Source organism: Dendropsophus ebraccatus, chromosome 1 (genome assembly GCF_027789765.1).
Source record: "Dendropsophus ebraccatus isolate aDenEbr1 chromosome 1, aDenEbr1.pat, whole genome shotgun sequence".
Lineage (NCBI taxonomy): Eukaryota > Metazoa > Chordata > Amphibia > Anura > Hylidae > Dendropsophus > Dendropsophus ebraccatus.
The window spans coordinates 202,267,175-202,289,466 of NC_091454.1; the positions used below are offsets into that span (position 1 = coordinate 202,267,175).

At 43.7% G+C, this 22,292-nt stretch overlaps 1 protein-coding gene across 7 annotated transcripts in view; it reads left to right on the plus strand.

Annotated features, from left to right (window-relative positions):
* Window positions 1-18,474, plus strand: part of SORBS3 (sorbin and SH3 domain containing 3) — a 40,595-nt gene extending 22,121 nt beyond the window's left edge. For 5 of the 7 annotated variants that reach the window (XM_069944634.1, XM_069944644.1, XM_069944654.1 and 2 more), the window contains 7 exons: window positions 672-730; window positions 1,078-1,192; window positions 2,832-2,936; window positions 15,001-15,180; window positions 16,805-16,890; window positions 17,814-17,920; window positions 18,001-18,474. In XM_069944634.1, coding sequence (XP_069800735.1) covers window positions 672-730; window positions 1,078-1,192; window positions 2,832-2,936; window positions 15,001-15,180; window positions 16,805-16,890; window positions 17,814-17,920; window positions 18,001-18,071 — 723 coding nt within the window. In that variant the 3' untranslated portion in view covers window positions 18,072-18,474. Of the gene's footprint in view, window positions 1-671; window positions 731-1,077; window positions 1,193-2,831; window positions 2,937-15,000; window positions 15,181-15,273; window positions 15,395-15,781; window positions 16,082-16,804; window positions 16,891-17,813; window positions 17,921-18,000 lie in introns of those variants that run through there. The other 2 variants (XM_069944685.1, XM_069944676.1) reach the window with 2 other exon arrangements.
* Window positions 18,475-22,292: the final 3,818 nt, after the last annotated feature.

A 22,292-nucleotide genomic window follows, 5' to 3' on the forward strand; every position in this document is an offset into this window, starting at 1 on the left:
AGAAACCGAGGAGCTTCGTTTGCTCCTCTCCATTGCCCCATGTAATAGGAGCTTCAAGGGGTACTCCGGCGGGGGGGGGGCATTTTTTTCCTAAAGCCGGGGAGGAGGTGGCTGATGGAAACAACGTCCACTCACCTCCCCGGTTCCAGCGGCGGGTCCCGCATCACGGCGCCCCGGTGCCCAGCCGATTCCTGGTGTCTGACGTGGGCCCGAGACGATACGTATCCCGCCTCCATCACTGACTGGCTGAGCGGACCTGAGACGTATTGTCTCGGGCCCACGTCAGACACCAGGAAGCAGCCGGGGACCAGAGCGCCGCGATGCGGGACCCGCCGCTGGAACCGGGGAGGTGAGTGGACGTTGTTTCCCTCAGCCACTCATCCCCGGTCCCAGGAAAAAAATGCCCCCCCGCCGGAGTACCCCTTTAAGTCTATGGAACCTGTCTCCTGCATCTAGGAGTCAGCTGAGTGTTTCTTCCCACTTGGTCTAGCAATCGGTTGGGTTCTTATTACCCAGACCCCAACCAATCCAAATTTTTGACCTGGCACTATGACTTCTCAGAAGTTTTTAACACTTTAACAAGCTACTACTAAGCATGGCTGTGTTTTTTTTTTTTTTACAATGTGCGTGAATTTTATTCATCTAGATCTTCGCCCTCTTATACTTTTCAGAATCTCTCACCAATTTCCAAAGCTGCGGTAAAGTTTGACTTTCTGGCAGAATCAGAAAAGTGAGTGAGTATGACTTTTTTATTCCCTTAATTAAAAAAATATATATTGTTCTGTATAATTTTACAGAACAATAATCTACTACCTGATATTGGATGGCACTGTATAGTATGGAGAGAGTACTTTTTGGAGAACCTTTCATCAATAGTTTCCGTTAGCTGAAGGGTGTTATTATAGATAATCCCTTTAAGGAGATAAGATTTAGAGGTCTAAAGTGGATAATAATCTACAATTCACCATTCAGGTAGATAATGGTGGAAACCCCTTGAATCTATCCTCAAGCTATTAGAACTGGGTGATGTGCCATCTTACAATATAGAACTGATCATTGTCATTATTTGTGTTTTAGAGAGATTTCCTTACAGCGAGGAACCATGGTCAACATCCTGAAGAAAGTAGATGATCACTGGCTGCTGGGAGAACAAGGTGGAAGAAGAGGCCTTTTCCCGGCGAGCTATGTCAAGGTCAGTATATATATATATATATATATATATATATATATATATATATATAAGACCTAGTAGAGGTTTTTCTGAATTGCTTAATATAAGGCCTCCCCCGGAAGTAAGACCTAGGATAGATTTTGTTTTGGAAGCGTTTTCCCCTACCTTCACCGTCCGTGGCAGAGCAGTTGCATGGAGGACATGAAGACCGTCGCCTGCCGCCAACCCCCGATGCTCCTATCTGCGGCCGTCACTTGTAAATGTTCAGGTGCCATACTTGGAGGTGCACACAGTCTTCCATTATCTGCTGCCATACCGTACGCTGTCCCTGATGTGTTGTACAAGTGGGCTGTGATGAGCTCCCCCTGGTGGCCGGAAGCTGCAATACCGTCCCAGCTGTACAAGTGGTTCAGGAACTACTGTGGGAGATTGTTACAGTCTCCAGACTGTACAGTATTTAAAGGGGTAGTCCACCCAAAAAAAATTTCTTTCAAATCAACTGGTGCCATAAAGTGCCAGAGATTTGTAATTCACTTCTATTAAAAAATCTTAAGTCTTCCAGTACTTATCAGCTGCTGTTTGTCCAGCAGGAAGTGGTGTTTTCTTTCCAGTCTGACACAGTGCTCTCTGCTGCCACCTCTGTCCATGTCAGGAACTGTCCAGAGCAGTAGCAAATCCCCATAGAAAACCTCTCCTGCTCTCTAGACTGTAAATAATACAACTTCCTGTTGGGCATACAACAGCTGATAAGTACTGGAAGGCTTGAGATTTTTTAATAGAAGTAAATTACAAATCTCTGGCACTTCATGGCAGCAGTTGATTTGAAAGAAATTTTTTTGGGGTGGACTACCCCTTTAATAAATGCTTGTTTTTTGTTCAACAATAAATGTGAATTCTTCATGGAAAAATAAGACATCCCCTGAAAATTAAACTTAGCTCATCTTTGGGAGCAAAAATTAATATAAGACACTGTCTTATTTTCGGGGAAACAGGGTATACATATTAGCCAAAATATCAGCTGTCAACAATAGGTGAGAAAAAGCAGCATATCAGGAGAAGGATGCGGGTTTGCTAAATCAATGTAATTGCAATTGTAACTATTAAATATTTAACCTGACTCTTACAATGCCCCTTTAAATAGGTAACAGCAGACAGGGATAGGTGGAGGACACATTAGAGAGATGTCCCTTTAAGTTCAAGTCAGAGCTCATGCTTAAAGGGGTAGTGCGGTGTTATACATTTATTCACTAAATAACACACATTACAAAGTTATACAACTTTGTAATGTGTGTTATTTAAGTTATTGGCCCCCTCCCCGTGTCCACCCACCCCCGAAAGTGTGGTGCATTATACTCACCGCATTACTGTCAACCCTGGCCGCCATCTTGGGTCGATCGCGTCATCTTCAGGAGGCCAGCCGGACCCCTCCAGCCGTCCCTCATGCCGGCCCCCCTCTGGCGAGTCATCAGCTGCTCAGCCGAGCAGCTGATGACGCGCCCTTCATACTCTTCAGCTGTGCAGCATCTGAATATACACATCTAACATAGCGACATCTAGTGGCGAAACTCTATCACTACTTTCATCACCACTCAAGTAAAATAAGTACAGGCTTTTACGAAGGATGTATATAGTAATGCTTTTTTTTTTTTTGCCCCTACAGGTGCTATCCTCAGGTGAGCTAGAACCATCGGACACACCCCAGCTCTCAGGAATTGCCCTTTATGACTTCAAGGCAGATTCAGCTGCAGAGCTGCCTCTACGTAAAGTAAGAGCAGGTCCCTTTGTTACTCCGATACCTCTGTCTGTCAATCATGCTTGTGCAAACAAACAAAAGGAACCATAGCAACCGGGTTTTAATCATAAACCACGTCTATCATAAAGCGATTGTGCTGGATTTATGTGGTGACATTTTTATTATATTTAGAATATTCCAACAATTTTAATTGTTATATTATGAGAGAGCGTCGTAATGTTTTGTCTTTATAATTTACCAGCTCGGAATGATAGAGACTCCAGTGTGTTCAGAAAAGAATGCCACTTTATTAGTTACATGCCATATTGCCCCATTACCCTGGACAATCACATATAGAAAACAGGCCCTGGGAGTCTCTTGGGTGTGGGACCCCCTTTGGTAATTCAGAAAGTTTGTAATGGAGAAACAGGGTTTTAAAAAGTTTTTTTTATTTGTTTTTGTTGTTTTTTTAAAGAATTTTAGGATGTTCAAAAAATTGTCATTTCATGATCAGTAGACTAGAATTACAGTGTTGCTGTTATTGTTATATTGCTGACACTATTATGGGGGTACTGAGACTGTCACTGTTATGATGCACTGTCACTGTTATGGGGGCACTGTGACTGTCACTGTTGTGGGGCACTGAGACTGTCACTGTTATGAGGGCGCTGTGACTGTCACTGTTATGAGGGCACTGTGACTGTCACTGTTATGAGGGCGCTGTGACTGTCACTGTTATGGGGGGATGCTGTGACTGTCACTGTTGTGGGGCACTGAGACTGTCACTGTTATGAGGGTGCTGTGACTGTCACTGTTATGGGGGGATGCTGTGACTGTCACTGTTATGGGGGCACTGTGACTGTCACTGTTATGGGGGCACTGTGACTGTCACTGTTATGGGGGCACTGTGACTGTCACTGTTATGGAGGCGCTGTGACTGTCACTGTTATGGGGGCACTGTGACTGTCACTGTTATGGGGGTGCTGTGACTGTCACTGTTATGGGGTGCTGTGACTGTCACTGTTATGGAGGCGCTGTGACTGTCACTGTTATGGAGGCGCTGTGACTGTCACTGTTATGGAGGCGCTGTGACTGTCACTGTTGGTGGGGCGCTGTGACTGTCACTGTTATGGGGCGCTGTGACTGTCACTGTTATGGTAGTACTGTCACTGTTATGGCAGTGTTGTGACTATCACTGTTATGGAGGCGCTGTGACTGTCACTGTTATGGGGGCGCTGTGACTGTCACTGTTGGTGGGGCGCTGTGACTGTCACTGTTATGGGGGGCTGTGGCTGTCACTGTTGTGGGGCGCTGTGACTGTCACTGTTGTGGGGCGCTGTGACTGTCACTGTTATGGAGGTACTGTCACTGTTATGGCAGTGTTGTGACTGTCACTGTTATGGGGGTGCTGACACTATTATGGGGGTGCTGTGACTGTCACTGTTATAGGGGCACTGTGACTGTCACTTTTATGGGGGGGTGCTGTGACCATCACTGTTATGGAGGCGCTGTAACTGTCACTGTTATAGGGGCGCTGTAATATATCAGTGTTATAGGGCGTTCTGGCTTGCTTTGTTATGGGGGAGCTGTAGTTTTCCCTATTATGAGTTACTCTAGTGTCTTTTTATTTGCTCCCTATCCTATACAAGGTTCCCACTATTAGATGAATATATCCATAGAGAAATCATATGTTGGAGAACTAGGAGGCCAGATATACTACAGAAGGCATCCAGGCCTTCATCTCAGATGTTTGATGATGATGAAGTTCCTTGTACCTGAGCATTAGGTATTGAAACTGATTATGTCCGACCCTCTTTCCCTCAAAATAATTGAGTTGGGGGATGGTCAGGAGTTCGCCATACTGTATACATGACAGTCAGGTGGTCTTGCTGAAGTTACTGGGTTAATCCAATGTCCCTCTGATGTGTATGGGATCCTTGTATATACTGAGCTGTATGACTGTATACTACTGTATACTGTCCATTTATTGGATTTAGTGGATTGTCATCTGTATCTGTATAGAGATCAGCCTATCTATAGCACATTACCTAGACAGAGTCTAGATGAGAGGCCCATATACTGAGAGGCCCCATGTCCTAGAGCAGGTACCAGGAGCAGATGTTACCACATGATATCATGTGAAGCCTGTCCATGACATATTCTCTTTAATATGAAACCGTATACACATGGCGGGTGTATCACCGAGAAATAGTCAGGTACACATTCTTCTGGAAGCCGGCGTGACATTGACATAAGTGCCGTTGCCATAGGCGTATAAACAAGAATAATACAGCAGGTTCATCACTAGGAGGATGACAGCCAAAACCTGACACGTCAGCTCAACCTGAACGGAACATTCCTGAGCCGGAGGTGGAACATCGGACAATGAGAGGGAGAGGTGCGGGCAGTGATGTAACCTGAAGATGCTGGGCCGAATACAGGGGCCCCCCAGCTATAATACATCATTCATAGTCCTGTTCTCCTAATATAGGAAAGAGAGACTTTATGGGCCCCTCAGGCTCCTGGGCCCAGGTGCAACCGCACCATCTGCACCTCCTATTTATATTTGAGGCCCGGATGCCAGGGAATATAGAGATAAGGTCCTATTACACAGGCCGATAATTTCAAGAAGCCCTACTACACAAAGCGATTTTTGGCCGGAATAGTGGGTAGTCGGCCAAGTGCGGCTTATAGTCGCTTTATGTAATAGGGCCTGTGTGTAGTCAGTTTAGTCACATGAGAAGTTCTGGAGATGTTAAATCCTTGATTGGACAAGCAAAAACCCTGAAGACTAGAGTCCAAGTGTACAAGGTGGTTTGGCTCAACTGGAGGTCCACAAAGACACAGACCGCTATAAGGCCGAATAAACACACACTACTGATGTCCACCGGGGTGGCGGTAGAGAGCAGAAAGTGTTTGCGTGACGCAGTGTTAACCTAGCCTTAGGGCCCTATTACACGGGACAATTATTGTGCGAATTATCGTTATATCGTTCGAATTTTAACAATAATCGTTTTGTGTAAATGCAGGCAACAATCAATTGACCAACGATAAATCGTTCATCGTTGGTTGTTGCTGACACCAAAATCATTGTAATCGTGCAGTGTAATGCTGCGTTTACACGGAACGATTATCGTTTAAATTGTCGCGATAACAATCGCATTTAAGCGATAATCGGCTCGTTTAAACACAGCAAACAATCAAGTGACGAGTGAGAAATCGTTCATCATGATCTTTCAACATGTTCTCAAATCGTCGTTGTCGAACGCTGAAAATTCGCAGATCGCTTCGTGTAAACAGTCTTTCACCGATTCACTCTGTGTGGGATGGGCTAAAGCGATCTTAAAATGATTTTTTCTAACGATTTATCTCTTCATCTAAACGCTGATCGTTATAAAAACCAAATCGTTGTTTCAAAATCGTTAAATGATTAATGGGTAAACGGACCATAATATGAATGATTTCAGGTTAACGATAAACGATCTTGTTTGCAATAGTTAATCGTTAAAAATTGATTTGTCTGATAGCAACCTTACAGTGCAATTTTATATACAGTACATTATTCGTTCTGGTGGCGCTTGTTTACTAGGCCTATTACACGGCCCGATAATCGTTTAACAAGGGCTGCAGGGACATCGTTACCAATGTCCTTGCAGCCCTTGCTTAAACTATATACTTTACCTATCCACGCTCCAGGGCTGCTCCTGCGGTCCGCTTCTCCCCGGGTCCCGCACGCTCTAGCTTCAGAGCTTCGGGACCGCCGCGGCCTGTGATTGGCTGAGCGGCCTGTCCCAATATGACCGGACTCTCGGCAATGATTCCCGCTGTCTTAAACCTCCGTGGAGAGGGTGGATAAAGCGGGAAGACCGCCTGGAAAACTGGGATACAGCCTATGGCTATGGCTGTATCCCGGTTTTCCAGGCGGTCCTCCCACTGTATCCGCCCTCTCCACGGAGGTTTAAGACAGCGGGAATCATTACAGAGAGTCCGGGTTCGTACGAACCCGAACCTCGGCAGGTTCGGACCATCCCTAGCTCTAACCTATATCAACGATCAGCCAATGATCGATGTCATCGGCTGATCGTTGTATCTATTACACGAAGCGATAATCGGCCAAATTGGGCCAAATTATTGTAATAGTACCCTAAGATGAGCGTATACAGTTCCGCCCAGCTTTCCCAACTAAAAACATCTGACTGCAATTTTACCCTGTTGACAGTGAAGATGACTATTACATGGTGTATGTGTTTGCATCACTACCTGAGGGACGTAAATATTGGCCGTTCAACCCTGCTCTGTAATACGAGGAAGTCCTTGAGGATTTCCATTCCGGATGCCGAATGCTATTATCCAGGCAATGGAAATGGGGGATGACGTCTGCTACCTGCATACTGCGGGACAACGTGGTTCATTCCTTCTACATGACTCATTGACAAACAGATCAGGGTTTTATTGTATTGAATTCCATGATCTTCAGACTATTTCTAGCTGGAGGAGGTCAGTCACTTCAGGACGAGCTGAGTATTTGCATGTCTTGGACCGTGTGTCCCCCAGCAAAATGGAGAATTGATAGCGCTCCGCACCTGCCATTGGAGCCGCTTTTACATTCCGGAGCTAAGCTGGTCATATCGGCTCTTGCATGGTGCGGCAGGTAGACTTCTATTGTCTAGTAGTTCATCAGTGGAGGCTACAGCCCTTCTGCCCTTTGAATACACAAGCACACAAAATAATCTCACTTAAATGGGATGGGGGCACAAATGGCCACAAAAATGTTGGAAAAAGGTCAAAAAAATGCAAAAAAAAAAAAAAAAAAGCTGAAGGGATGGGGAACCTCTGGCCCTAAAAAACAATTATTCTAATCAAAGATAGACAGCCAAAACCAAGACTTATTTAGTACTTGGCCATAAGCCTTATACACACCTTTTATTGTAGATAGGGTGTAGAAGGCGTTTCCCTTTAAAACCCAAACTACTTTGGTTACTAAGTGGTTAAGCCGACTTTTCATGGCTCCACAGATGTTAGCTTACCCTCATCCCACATACTACATAGCTCCATCACCTGCAGGCACATAGCAGGTGTGACTCAGATGCTCATTACCATTGTGACCGTATGAATGTGGGCTCTGATCCCTCTCACGGCCAGCTGAGGCTGACAGTCACTCTACCAGTAATATTGTATCCCTCTTTGAGCTGTCTCAGATTAGAAAAAAATTCTAATCAACTGGTGTCAAAAAGTTATATAAATTTGTATTTTACTTCTATTTAAAAATCAACAGTCTTCTAGTACTTATCAAGTGCTGTATGTCCTGCAGAAAGTTGTATTTTATTTTCAGTCTGACACAGTGCTCTCTGCTGCCACCTCTGTCCATGTCAGGAACTGACCAGAGCAGCAGCAAATCCCCATAGAAAACCTCTCCTGCTCTGGACAGTTCCTGACATGGACAGAGGTGGCAGCAGAGAGCTCTGTGTCAGACTGGAAAGAATACACAATTTCCTGCAGGACATATAGCAGCTGATAAGTAAATTATAGTTAATTACATATCTATATAATGCTGCGTTTATACGTAACGATAATTGGCCCGATCGTACGATTAACGATGTTGGAGTAACAATTTTTTTTTTCATAACGATCAGCATTTAGACGGTACGATATATCGTACGGAAAATTTGTTTTGCGATCGCTTAAGCCTATCTCGCACATTGGTTAAATCGGCAAACGACTGTTCACACGCAACGATCTGCAAATTTTTGCGAACGATCAACGACGATTTGAGAACATGTTCAAAGATCAAAATGAACGATTTCTCGCTCGTCGTTTGATCGTTCGCTGCGTTACACGTACGATTGTCGTTTGAATTCGATCATTATCGCGCAAAATTTTTTTTCCGTGTCGGAATAGGCCTTTAAAAGGCATGAGTACCTTTATATTATTGCATTGTACTTATTTAAGTACAAAAAAAACCCCTAGGTCTTTATTAAAATGTATGTTCTGTTCTACAGCTTGCATATTTTCACATATTGCACCGTCTGTCCTGTCTCATTCTGAATAATTGAGACCCATGAAATCAATCCATTATTTTTCAAAAGTACAGACAAAACCAGGAAGTGATAAAATACATGGGGGAGAAGAACAGTACAGTGATGTAGGTCATTTTACCTAAAAAACACACAAATTTCTTCTGCTTTAGATATATGTATTATACATCTTTGCTTTAAGGGAAAATATATTTAAATTAAATGTATTAACTGAACCCAATGGTACTAGAGTTATTTATATTGATGGACATAAATCAGTCTCATCTCACAGTGACCAATAGAGAGCTACCCCCCAAAAAATATAAAGGCCTCTATTGTATACATTAAAAATGTGAAAACAGCCTTTTAATATATTGCTGCTATGCTGATATATAATCCTTAGAATTTACAGGCCCAAAGCCTGTGGCTGCACTACTGCAGTTGGATTCAAATGTCTAAATGATATTAATATTATATTAACCCCTTCGGGACCAGGCTAATTTTCGTTTTTGCGTTTTCGTTTTTTCCTCCTTGTGCTTAAAAGGCCATAGCACTTGCATTTTTCCACCTAGAGACCCACATGATCCCTTATTTTTTGCGTCACTAATTGTACTTTGCAATGACAGGCTGAATTTTTGCATAAAGTACACTGCGAAACCAGAAAAAAATTCAAAGTGTGGTGAAATTAAAAAAAAACAAACGCATTTCTTTTATTTGGGGGGAATGTGTTTTTACGCCCTGGGGTAAAACTGACCCATTCGCCCTGGGGTAAAACTGACTTGTTATATATGTTCCTCAAGTCGTAACGATATATAACATGTAAACTTATATTGTATCTGATGGCCTGTAAAAAATTCAAACCATTGTTAACAAATATACGTTCCTTAAAATCGCTCCATTCCCAGGCTTATAGCGCTTTTATCCTTTGGTCTATGGGGCTGTATGAGGTGTCATTTTTTGCGCCATGATGTGTTCTTTCTATCGATACCTTGATTGCACATATACGACTTTTTGATCGCTTTTTATTACATTTTTTCTGGATTTGATGCGGCCAAAAATGCACAATTTTGCACTTTGGGATTTTTTTGTGCTGACGCCGTTTACCGTGCAAGATCAGGAATGTGATTAATTAATAGTTCGGGCGATTACGCACGCGGCGATAGCAAACATGTTTGTTTATTAATTTATTTGTTTACTTTTATTTATAACCTGGGAAAAGGAGGTGATTCAGACTTTTATTAGGGGAGGGGGCTTTTTACTATTAACAACACTTTTTTTTTTTTTTTTACACATATACTAGAAGCCCCCCTGGGGTTAGGGTTATTCCCCCTGGGGGACTTCTAGTATATATACTTTGATCTCTCATTGAAAGATCAATGAGATCGGCACTCGTTTGCTTTCGGCTGCTGCAGCCGAATACAGACGAGTGCCGAGTCGGGGACGGCGCCATCTTGAACGAGTCTCCGGCCGGCATCAGACAGGGAGATCGCTCCTCCGGTACAACGTCCCGGAGGAGCGATCTCCGCCACTAGACACCAGGGAAGTGCTGCAGCCGGTAATCGGATGCAGCTGTCATGTTTGACAGCTGCATCTGATTACTGTATTAGCGGGCACGGCGATCGGACTGTGCCCGCTAATACCGGCGGTCCCGGGCTACAAGCGGCACCCGGGACCGCCGCGGTTCAGAGCGGGGTCTCCGCGCGGCCCCGTTCTGAACGCCCGTTCCCGCGCGAGGACGTACAGTTACGTCCTCGTGCAGGAAAGGGTTAAGGGTACAAACACACACACACCGTATACGCAGCAGATCTGCAGCAGATTTGATGGTTTAGATTTGATGCTGTGTTCAGTTATTTAGATCTAATCTGCTGCGTATTTGCTGCGTATGGCAGCAGTAAATACGCTGCGTATACGGTGTGTGTGTTTATACCCTAAGGATACAAACACACACACCGTATACGCAGCGTATTTACTGCTGCGATACGCAGCAAATACGCAGCAGATACGCAGCAGATTAGATCTAAATAACTGAACACAGCATCAAATCTGCACCACCAAATCTGCTGCAGATCTGCTGAGTATACGGTGTGTGTGTTTGTACCCTTAGGGTACAAACACACACACCGTATACGCAGCGTATTTACTGCTGCGATACGCAGCTAATACGCAGCAGATACGCAGCAGATTAGATCTAAATAACTGAACACAGCATCAAGTCTTCACCATCAAATCTGCTGCGTATCTGCTGCGTATACGGTGTGTGTGTTTGTACCCTTCGGGTACAAACACACACAGCAGATAAGCAGCAGATACGCAGCAGATTTGATACTGTGTTCAGTTATTTAGATCTATTCTGCTGCGTATCGCAGCAGTAAATACGCAGCGTATATGCCGTGTGTGTTTGTACCCTATGGTTCTATCCGGGTATCTGATCAGAATCATTACCATAACTACCTGCACCTGACAGAACAGAACATGTGGTGGTCAGACTCTCTCAGTAGTGCAGCCTCAGGCTTTGGGCCTCTAAATTGAAGCCTTCATATCTCAGCATAGCAATAAAATATTAAAAATCAGTTTTCACCATATAAATACAGAGTAAGGGTAGCTTCACACGTACCGTATCGCTGCGTATTTAATGCTGCATATTTATCGCTGCGTGTTTGGTGCGATTTTTACATGCGAGTTTTGAGTTTCACATGAAAATCATGTGAAAATAAAAACTTGCATGTAAAAATCGCACTGAAAACGCAGCGATAAATATGCAGCGTTAAATACGCAGCGATACGGTACGTGTGAAGCTACCCTTAGGGTACAAACCCACACACCGTATACACAGCAGATACGCAACAAATATGCAACAAATACGCAGCACATTTGTTGGTACAGATTTGATGCTGTGTTCAGTTATTTAGATCTAATCTGCTGCGTATTTGCTGCGTGTTTGCTGCGTATCGCAGCAGTAAATACGCTGCGTATACGGTGTGTGGGTTTATACCCTAAGTATGGTTTTCCTCTAGAAAGTCTCCTGCTGTCTAATCCTGTCTAATCTGCACCGCGACTAATACAAATAATGGTGGAGAAGAACTTAGTAGTTTCTATTAACTCTCTAGGCACTGGCTTCTATGCACTGGTTGGTACCTTTGTGAGTTTCGCTCCCAGTTTCTGTTCGGGGTGGGAAGTGTCTCTACTACTATAGCGGCGATCTTGTACTCAGATGGGAGAGACATTTCTTATCTCACGTGAAACTCCTGTGCTTGCCGAGTCCCATCACAATCTGAACCTTGCACTTAAGATACCATCACATATACCAGGCCGCCCTATCAGTGCGAGGACAATGCTCATGTCACTATCATTCTATCATTGCATAAACTGAATTTTTTTTGCGCTTTTCAGTCCCAATCCAATAATACAGCAGGATTTACCTTAACCCTCCACACCCCTGTAAAGCCTGTTTATATGAAGCCTCCCATACATGCTGCGACTATACTGGAGAATTTGGATGCTTTGGACCTAGCGGGTCATGACTTGCAGCAGCCAGTTCAACCAGTGTAACTATGATCTGCCTGAGTCAGGAATGCCTTGGGTCAGTGCATGGCCCAGGTTAGCCTAAGGGTAGCCATACACATAAGCTGGCTGGTTTGGCTGACAGCTATCTCTCTCTCGATGCTCTCATACACCTGAATGCTTGGCTTGTCCATGTGTTATGAAGAGAGTTGTCGCCTAGAACTTTTCCCGACAAATGTCTTATGTGTATGGGAGCCCTAAAGGAACATTTTTGTTTCGTTAAAGGGGTACTCCAGTGATTTTTTTTTTTTTTTTTTTTATTTAAAAGCAACTTGTGTCAGAAAGTGCTAGAAATTTGTAATTTACTTCTATTTAAAAGTATTCCAGTACTTATCAGCGGCTGTATGTATGTATTATCAGTGGTGTATTCTTTTCCAGTCTACTTTCCAGGAACTCCAGTGAAAATAATTCTTTCAAATTAACTGATGCCAGAAAGTGCCATAGATTTGTAATTTACTTCTATTAAAAAATTTCAAGTCTTCCAGTACCTTCAGCTGCTGTATGTCCTGCGGAAGTGATGTATTCTTTCCAGTCTGACACAGTGCTCTCTGCTGCCACCTCTGTCCATGTCAGGAACTGTCCAGAGGAGTAGTAGCAAATCCCCATAGAAAACCTCTCCTGCTCTCTAATGGTGTATTCTTTTCAGTCTGGAGAGCAGGAGAGGTTTTCTATGGGGATTTGCTACTGCTCTGGACAGTTCCTGACATGGACAGAGGTGGCAGCAGAGAGCACTGTGTCAGACTGGAAAGAATACACCACTTCCTGCAGGACATACAGCAGCTGATAAGTACTGGAAGACTGGAGATCTTTAACGTAAATTACAAATCTGTGGCACTTTCTGGCACCAGTTAATTTGAAAAAGATATTTACATAGCCATGAGCTGGGGGATCCCCGGCCTATTGGTGCTGTCAGATTTTTTTCCTATCAATGCGTATAGGAAGGAAGATGTCTTTCTGCAGCCAGTGGACTCTCACATCACTGCATAACATAGCGGGTTAGGGTTCAGGACTACTGGAAAAAGCCAGAACGGTTGTCACCCAGCGTGCTCAGAAACATATATAAATAAGGAACAGCTAAATAGACCTTAAAGGATCCCCGTCATGCAGAAAAAGCTTTGATTGCTTGTGATCTGAGTGTTGAGACCCTGACCGATCCCTAGCTATTGCAGGGAGAAGCGTGCAGTAGTGTGCTTCACTGTGTGGCTGGCCACAGTCTTCATCCATGTACACTGGATAGGCTCTGTTATTAATCTCTGGAGCACGGCTAACTGGCTGGTAGCTAGCCTGGGGGTGAAGCATGTTACCGCACACTTCTCTTTGTAATTTCTAGGGATGACATATCTCTCTGAAGTGTTGAAAGTTGTTTTTTTTATGACAGGGACATGTTTTATTTTAGGAGAAAATGCTGTTTTAATGGTTTTCTTTTGAAATATATTATATTGTATGTATTATATGCTCACAATAGTCTTGTTAAAAAAATACAACTTTATTGTGTATACAGCTCTTATTCAGACTAAATGTCTCCATGGTAACAGACTACAAACAAACCCAGTGTAGTCTGATCCTGCAGTCATAGGTTACTTTTTTTTCTATTTGATTTATGTGGCTTGCTCTACTGTATAGAGTTGGTTACCCACATTAATGGTGTTCCCAGTTATTAGGATCCCCCCGCCCCCCGCAGAACAGAATTATAGCATATTGAAATGATATGCCAAAACATGTTTCACATGGAGTGCGGTGTGTTCATGCTAGTGACTACTGCAGGAGAATGGCTGGCATTGGATTGTTTACTATGTACTGAACATATCTCCATAAATTATGATGTCGGGACAATGTGTTTTTCCGTACAAGATAAGTAATGTGTTTAGAAAGTTACTCAACTTATGATATATTATATACGTCTATGATCTGTAAAATGCTGCCGAGAAATCCCCCATTTACTAACATGGCTGTACAGACAGTGAATCTCTGTCATATTACTTTATTAAAGGGGTACTCCAATGGAAATCTTTTTCTTTAAAATCAACTGGTGTCAGAAGGCTCTATAGATCTGTAATTGACTTCTATTTAAAATTTTCCAGTCTTCTCATACTTATCAGCTGCTGTGTGTCCTGCAGGAAGTGGTGTATTCTTTCCAGTATGATGCCACCTCTGTCTATGTCAGGAACTATTCAGAGCAGGAGAGGTTCTCTATGGGGATTTGCTGCTGCTCTGGACAGCTCCTCACATGAACAGAGGTGGCAGCAGAGAGCACTGTGTCAGATTGAAAAGAAAACACCACTTCTTGCAGGGCATACAGCAGCTGATAAGTACTAGAAGACTTAAGATTTTTAAATATAAGTAAATTACAAATGTATATAACTTTCCTAAACCAGCTGATTTGAAAGAAAAACATTTTTGCCTTTAACTTATTTTTGCCATTTTCACTTTTTTTTCTGCTTGTGAACATAACACCTTTGTATAGTCAGTTTTATTATGGCTTATTGTATATGTATGTCTATGTGTCACTGTCTCTGCCTCAGGGCCAGCGTGTTCTCATTAATCGGCGGGTTGGTGGCAATTGGTTTGAAGGGCGAGTTGAAGGCACCAGGCGACTTGGCCTGTTTCCTGCGAGCTATGTGCAGGTCACAGATGGTCTTATGCAGGCCAGGAAGGTGGACACCGTAACAAAGCGAGCAGCACATACTAACCCTATAGAGCAGGTCAGTACTAACAATGTGTGACGTGACTTGTTGCCGTATACCTATCACTGGTGATTTCTATCCCACATACTGAAAACCAACTCAACCCAACAGGACAACAATGATCTGCTGCTCACAGAGTCCCCTAACTTGGTCTTTTTTCCTAACATTGTTCTACATGATGAAAGCTCCTGATGTCAGATGGTGGAGGAGAATACCCAAGAATTATTACATGGAAGGGCCCTATTCCACTGGACGATTATCGTTCAGATTATCGTTAAATCGTTCGAATCTAAACGATAATCGTTCGGTTGAAATGCAGTTAACGATTAACGACCGAACGAGAAATCGTTGATCGCTTTAAAAGACCTGGACCTATTTTTATCGTTGCTCGTTCGCAAATCGTTCGCGTTGAATAAGACATCGTTCGGTCGTTCGCAATAGATACGAATGCAATAGCGAATAAATAGCGAAGAAAAAACGATCGCAATTACGATCATAAGTAACGATTATCGTTCAATGGAAATGAGTGAACGTTTTCAGGTCTTTCGCAATAGTGGTCGTTTGAGATCGTTAATCGTTAATGATATGCAAACGATAATCGTTTGGTGGAATAGGGCCCGAAGAGCGAGTTTTCCTTGCAGGCCCATGTATTGTGCTCTTCTCTCTCTGTCTCCTGACTCTTCTCTACACCCTCTGTCTCCTGACTCTTCTCTGCACGCTCTGTCTCCTGACTCTTCTCTGCACGCTCTGTCTCCTGACTCTTCTCTACACGCTCTGTCTCCTGACTCTTCTCCGCATGCTCTGTCTCCTGACTCTTCTCTGCACGCTCTGTCTCCTGACTCTTCTCTACACGCTCTGTCTCCTGACTCTTCTCTACACGCTCTGTCTCCTGACTCTTCTCTGCACGCTCTGTCTCCTGACTCTTCTCTGCACGCTCTGTCTCCTGACTCTTCTCCGCATGCTCTGTCTCCTGACTCTTCTCCGCACGCTCTGTCTCCTGACTCTTCTCCGCACGCTCTGTCTCCTGACTCTTCTCTGCACGCTCTGTCTCCTGACTCTTCTCTGCACGCTCTGTCTCCTGACTCTTCTCTGCACGCTCTGTCTCCTGACTCTTCTCTGCACGCTCTGTCTCCTGACTCTTCTCTACACGCTCTGTCTCCTGACTCTTCTCTACACGCTCTGTCTCCTGACTCTTCTCTGCACGCTCTGTCTCCTGACTCTTCTCTACACGCTCTGTCTCCTGACTCTTCTCTGCACGCTCTGTCTCCTGACTCTTCTCTGCACGCTCTGTCTCCTGACTCTTCTCTGCACGCTCTGTCTCCTGACTCTTCTCTACACGCTCTGTCTCCTGACCCTTCTCCACACGCTCTGTCTCCTGACTCTTCTCTGCACGCTCTGTCTCCTGACTCTTCTCTACACGCTCTGTCTCCTGACTCTTCTCTGCACGCTCTGTCTCCTGACTCTTCTCTACACGCTCTGTCTCCTGACTCTTATCGACATGCCCCGTACCCTAGTACTGCTCCACATGCCTCGTCTTCTGACTCACTGTTTATAATGTGACATTCACCTATGTTGTATGAACACTATATTTCCTATATGTTATTACTTTTAGCTCAACTCTTTACATTCACTTTATTTGCAGGCCTCCAGCCCTCTAACACTCAAAGAGAAACCCTGTATTGTGAAGGCCCCAGCATCCAACCGGCTTCAGGAGTTGCGAGGGACTATGTAAGTTCTGTGTGGACGTTTGTTTATGACACCTGAATGTAATGGTCACCTTATGACCTAAGAAGCAATTCTACTCACTGTAAAAATTCATCCGGTGTGTGTGATTGTGATGTTAGTGTTACCGCCCCTTCAGTTTCTTAATTTTAGTGTAGTTGTTTCCAAAAGGGTGTGCAGAGGAGCAGTCACCCCTGTACCCTGGTGTCACTATTATTATGGCACTTGGTATATCTTATGATTTTGCACCAGGAACCAGCAGTCTCAAGTTGCACCTTTGGTTGTTTTCTCTTTTTCTGCTTCCTCCTAAAATAGTGATAAGCACACTTTCGGCACCCGGAACTGATGTAATTTCTCATGTCTGAAAGTAAAAAGATTTGCCAAGGGGTATTAAACTTAAACATATCTTTTCATATGTTGCTGCCCATGGTGAGACTAACAATTCGTTCCATACTTGTTATTATCTATTTAGTCTCCTTCCCCCAGTTCTCAGCTGCTGCTTTCTGCTGAAGAGACAAAAATCTGTGTGTGAGCTTTCCACTCCGTCTCCCCCTGCCTTCTGAGACAGCTGATGTAAACAAGTGCCTATTTTTGTAGCAACTTTGTAATGCCAGTGAGTTTAACCTCAGTTTAACCCTCCTAGCATTACAAGGAAGTTACAAAGTTTCAGATACAGCCTGCCAAGGACTTGTTTAGATCAGCTGTCTCGGAAGGGAGGGGGGAGGAGGGGGGACAGAGAGAAAAGCTCACACACAGCAGCAGCAGCTCAAAACTGGGGGAAGGAGACAGAATACATAATAATAAGTATGGAATGAATTGTTTGTCTTGCCATGGGCAGCAACATAGGAAAAGTTATGTTTGAGCAGAAGTATTGCAGCACTGAAATAGAATCAAGTATAGTTTCCTTATTAAGTTCTTCTTACTTACAGGTACAGAGTAGTATTCAATTACTCCCCGAAAAGCACAGATGAGCTGCAGCTGAGCACTGGGGACATAGTGACGGTGACGCAGCAGTGTGATGACGGCTGGTATGTAGGTAAGTAACCCCGCGCTCCAGGCTATGCATTGTGGTGGTGGTGGTGTGTGATCCATGTCATCCCTCTCTGTGTCTCACAGGTGTCTGCTGGAGAACTCAAAAGTTTGGAACCTTCCCTGGAAATTTTGTTGTCCCATATGAAACCTCATAGACTGTATGTGATGTCTAGAGTGTGTATGGGATTAATGGACAGAGGGATCATCACCAGATACAGAGGAATAAACTCAGTGACTTCTTCCATCTAGCCTCATCAGGGCCAATGTTTATCTAGAAACATGTATTACGTGTAGCCCATGCTTCCTGATCTACTAGATGCTATCGTCTTACGTCTTACATCTGTAAATAAGAGAGTACGTAATCTCCTGCCTGGCTTCATTCCTTCCTATGACAAGGACCTGCACTGCCAAGATTGATGCCCATGATCTCCACTGGCTTCATATACAGATCACAAGAACTGGAAATTTTCTTAACACCTATAAGATTTTTTCCCCTGCATACTAGATGTAAAATTGTCACTCTGTAGGAGAAAACAATGGGGAGAGATTTATCAAACATGGCGTAAAGTGAAACTGGCTCAGTTGCCCCTAGCAACCAATCAGATTCCATCTTTTATTCCTCACAGACTCTTTGGAAAATAAAAGGTGGAATCTGATTGGTTGCTAGGGGCAACTGAGCCAGTCTCACTTTACACCATGTTTGATAAATCTCCCCCAGTGGGTTTGGTAAAAATGCATCACTAACGCCAATGCATTTTGAACAGAGGTCTGTTCTTATTTGTGGTATTCTTACAATGCCATGAGTAAGAACAGACCTCTATTTGAAACATGTTGGTGTTAATGCTGCATTTTTACTGATACAGATGTGTATATTTTAAACATGTAGGAATAAAGTTTTAGCTTTCACAGCGCTGGAAGACCTCTACTTTATACAGTATTTAGTGCGGTTGCTTTGGATACACAGTGAGACCCCCATAAATGTCGTCAACTGTTGTTATTCTCTATGGGAGTTAAAAATAGGTTGTCCGGTTAAGAGCGGGGGTCCTCTGTACAACGCTTTGCCAGAGTGACTACATAAGTATCTCTTAGGGCCCTATTCCACCGGACGATTATCGTTTGCATAATCGTTAACGATTAACGATCTCAAACGACCGCTATTGCGAAAGACCTGAAAACGTTCACTCATTTTCATGGAACGATAATCGTTACTTATGATCGTAATTGCGATAGTTTTTTCTTCGCTATTTATTCGCTATTGCGTTCGTATCTATTGCGAACGACCGAACAATGTCTTATTCAATGCGAACGAGCAACAATAAAAATAGGTTCAGGTCTTATAAAGCGATCAACGATTTCTCGTTCGGTCGTTAATCGTTAACTGCATTTCAACCAAACGATTATCGTTTAGATTCGAACTATTTAACGATAATCTGAACGATAATCGTCCGGTGGAATAGGGCCCTTACTCTGCAGGACCTGCCCTATATTACACAGACAACTGTAATGCCTAATTCCTCCTGTGGTGGCACTGCAGAGTAGTTACTATAAAGTTTTCTTAGGGTCCATTTATACAGAAAGATTATTTGCCAAAGATTTAAAGCCTAAGGCACCAAAAGATGTCTGACAGATTATCTGACAGATTTTTTTCAGCCAAAGTCAGGAACGGACTATAAACAGAGAACAGGTCGTAAGGATAAGACTGAGATTTCTCTCTTTTCAAATCCATTCCTGGCTTTGGCTTTGGAAAAATCTGTAAAATAATCTGTCAGATATCTTTTGGTGTAATAGGGCCTTAAGCCAAAAATAGGTTTGTAAAGAGGAGAAATCTCAGGCTTTCCTGTATGACCTGATCTTTGTTTATAGTCTGTTTCTGGTTTTGGCTTTAAATCTATGGCAGATAATCTTTCTGTGTAAAAGGGCCCTTAGTCTCATAGACACTGATAGAACGTGGCCGAGCACTATAATAAAAACCTGAGCCCCTCCATTTTATATTCCTATGGGTCCATTAGATCAGATCCAGCTGCTATACTTTATGGTATTTCATATGTCAGACATGGTGGAATGTAACCTCATTTTCTATAGGTAAACGCTAACGCTGTGTCACAGACAGCCGCATGTCGCCATGTAGTCCCACCCTTATGCTGTCATTAAGTGCAATCTTGGAAGGTATAAAATGTATGTATTCTTATATAATGCCCATTTGTGTAATTATCTATTATAGAACCCGTCATATAATACATATGTATGTGTTCTATAATTATAGCTTTATAGTATTTATTCTACAGCGTACGGCCGCCATTCTGTAACATAGCAATGCTCCTGGGCCTGGTGCTAAGGAAAGGAATGGGACCTTGGTGGTGGGGTGTGCAGCATAAATATAGACATCTGACATGAGAAGGAAGTGAAGGGCTCAGGAGGTTAGGAGAAATATTCTGAAGCAGATGAGGAATTTGCAGCAGACATAAGTCGCCGATCTGCCTCCTCTCAAACTTCTGGCAAAGTAATAGACAGACTGAGCAGGACGGTGGAAATGGGCAGGTTTAATGGCCGGGAGAGATGTAAATCACACAGTCTAAGGACTGTGACAGTGAAATGGGTGATTTACCTGCGTGTATAATTTATTTTATGTGACTTGTAGATGGGATGACGCATCTAGACAGACGCGGTGAAGCCGTATAGGACGTACATTATTAGGAAAAAGGCTTCTATAAAATTATATGTTATAAGAACTCTCCACAGGGGGCGCTGTCACTCAAACCTCTGGCCTTAAATTCTACCTATACCTATAATTTGATTCCTTTATGGGGCTGAAATACTGCAGGTGTGTAATGGGGGGTCCTCCGTATGACAATCCCTGTTTCCGCATTGACAATCCCTGTCTCTAATCCAGGTGCCTGGGAAAGCTGGATCTAGTGCTGGGAAACTTCTCCTAGGACTGGATCCAGCTTTTCCAGGCACCCGGAGTGGAGCAGCACAGAGCAGCATTGACTTCAAAGGCAGCCGGCTGATAAGCAGATTGCAGAGCTAACAAAGCAATTTGCTTCATTTATACTGTAAATTCTCTCATCTCTAGAAGGTCCCTTGACTATAAACCAGGACCCTCAGCTGTAATCTGTAGGAAAACCTGCCAGTAAGTGTTCAGTATCCCTGCAGCGCCACCACAGGGCACAGTAAGCATGACACAGTGCCTATTCACATCAGTGGGATGTCTGTGTAATATGGGACAGTTCCTCTAGAGAGAGACACCCTCTGTATTTGCTCTCCACTCCTAAGGATCCTAAACAAAGGACCCCCCCCCCCCCCAATTAATATTACTAAGATTACTAATAGGGTGTATAAAATGGCTTTTCTAAATGAGACAGCTCCTTTAAGAACTTCTCTCTACTTCCCCAATGCTACTTCCTCCCAGCCACATGATAGACATTTTACTGCAATACAGACACTTCAATTCAATGGACCATATGGCGTATTTTCAGCGCCATATACTGCAGCAGCGGGATTACTTGTTTGCTCGTCTAGGTTATAGGGAACATTTGTGATGATGGATCGCTAACACTATTATAGCCAGGAGATCACCAAGATTCCTGGAATCCTCCTCTCCACAGGGATCATAATAGCTCTCAGTGGCCATGCATGTACATGTCTCTCTTCTCTGAAGTATATGGGATACAGCCAAGTCAGCAACTCCCTTAGGGTATGTTCACACGGTGTCAAAAGGAGGCTGAAACACTTGCTGAATCTCTTGAGTTAGGCCATTGAGCAGCTGAGCCCTATCGCACTGTAATGTCTCTTTTTTTATATTCAGCATTGACCTATCCTCTTCCTTTTCATTTCCCTTACTTTACATTGATCTCTCGTTCTCTTCCCACGTTCCTTCCTCCGCTTGTCTTCTCATCCTCGTATTGTTTCCATACAGCTGAGATCTGCCCACCCTGGGTGTGGCTCCCTCCATGCGTCTTACGTAAGTGCCCTACCTCTACCTGTCACTGTGCCCGCTGCCTTAGGCCCAGTTGCAGGGCGAGGTGGCAGTGATGCAGATGCCGGCTTACATTCCGCATTTCATACAATATGAATCAGATTCTTTCGGGTTACTGGATGAGACTGTGACTGGATCGGCCCGCTGCCCTGACATTCATTGCTGAACAGTCGTCTGCAGTCATACAGTAATGTATAGAACTCAGGTGAACGAGACTTGTCAGCACCTGTGTCTGTGTACTACTATGTGCTGGAAAGTTCTCCTGAGAGGCGAGGCACCTGTGAGATTGGGACTATAGCGGTGAGAAATTGCTGTAAATCATCAATTGCAAAAATTGTACAGTGGTCTACCATATAATATACAGTATAATCAGGGGCGTAACTAGAAATGGCTGGGCCCC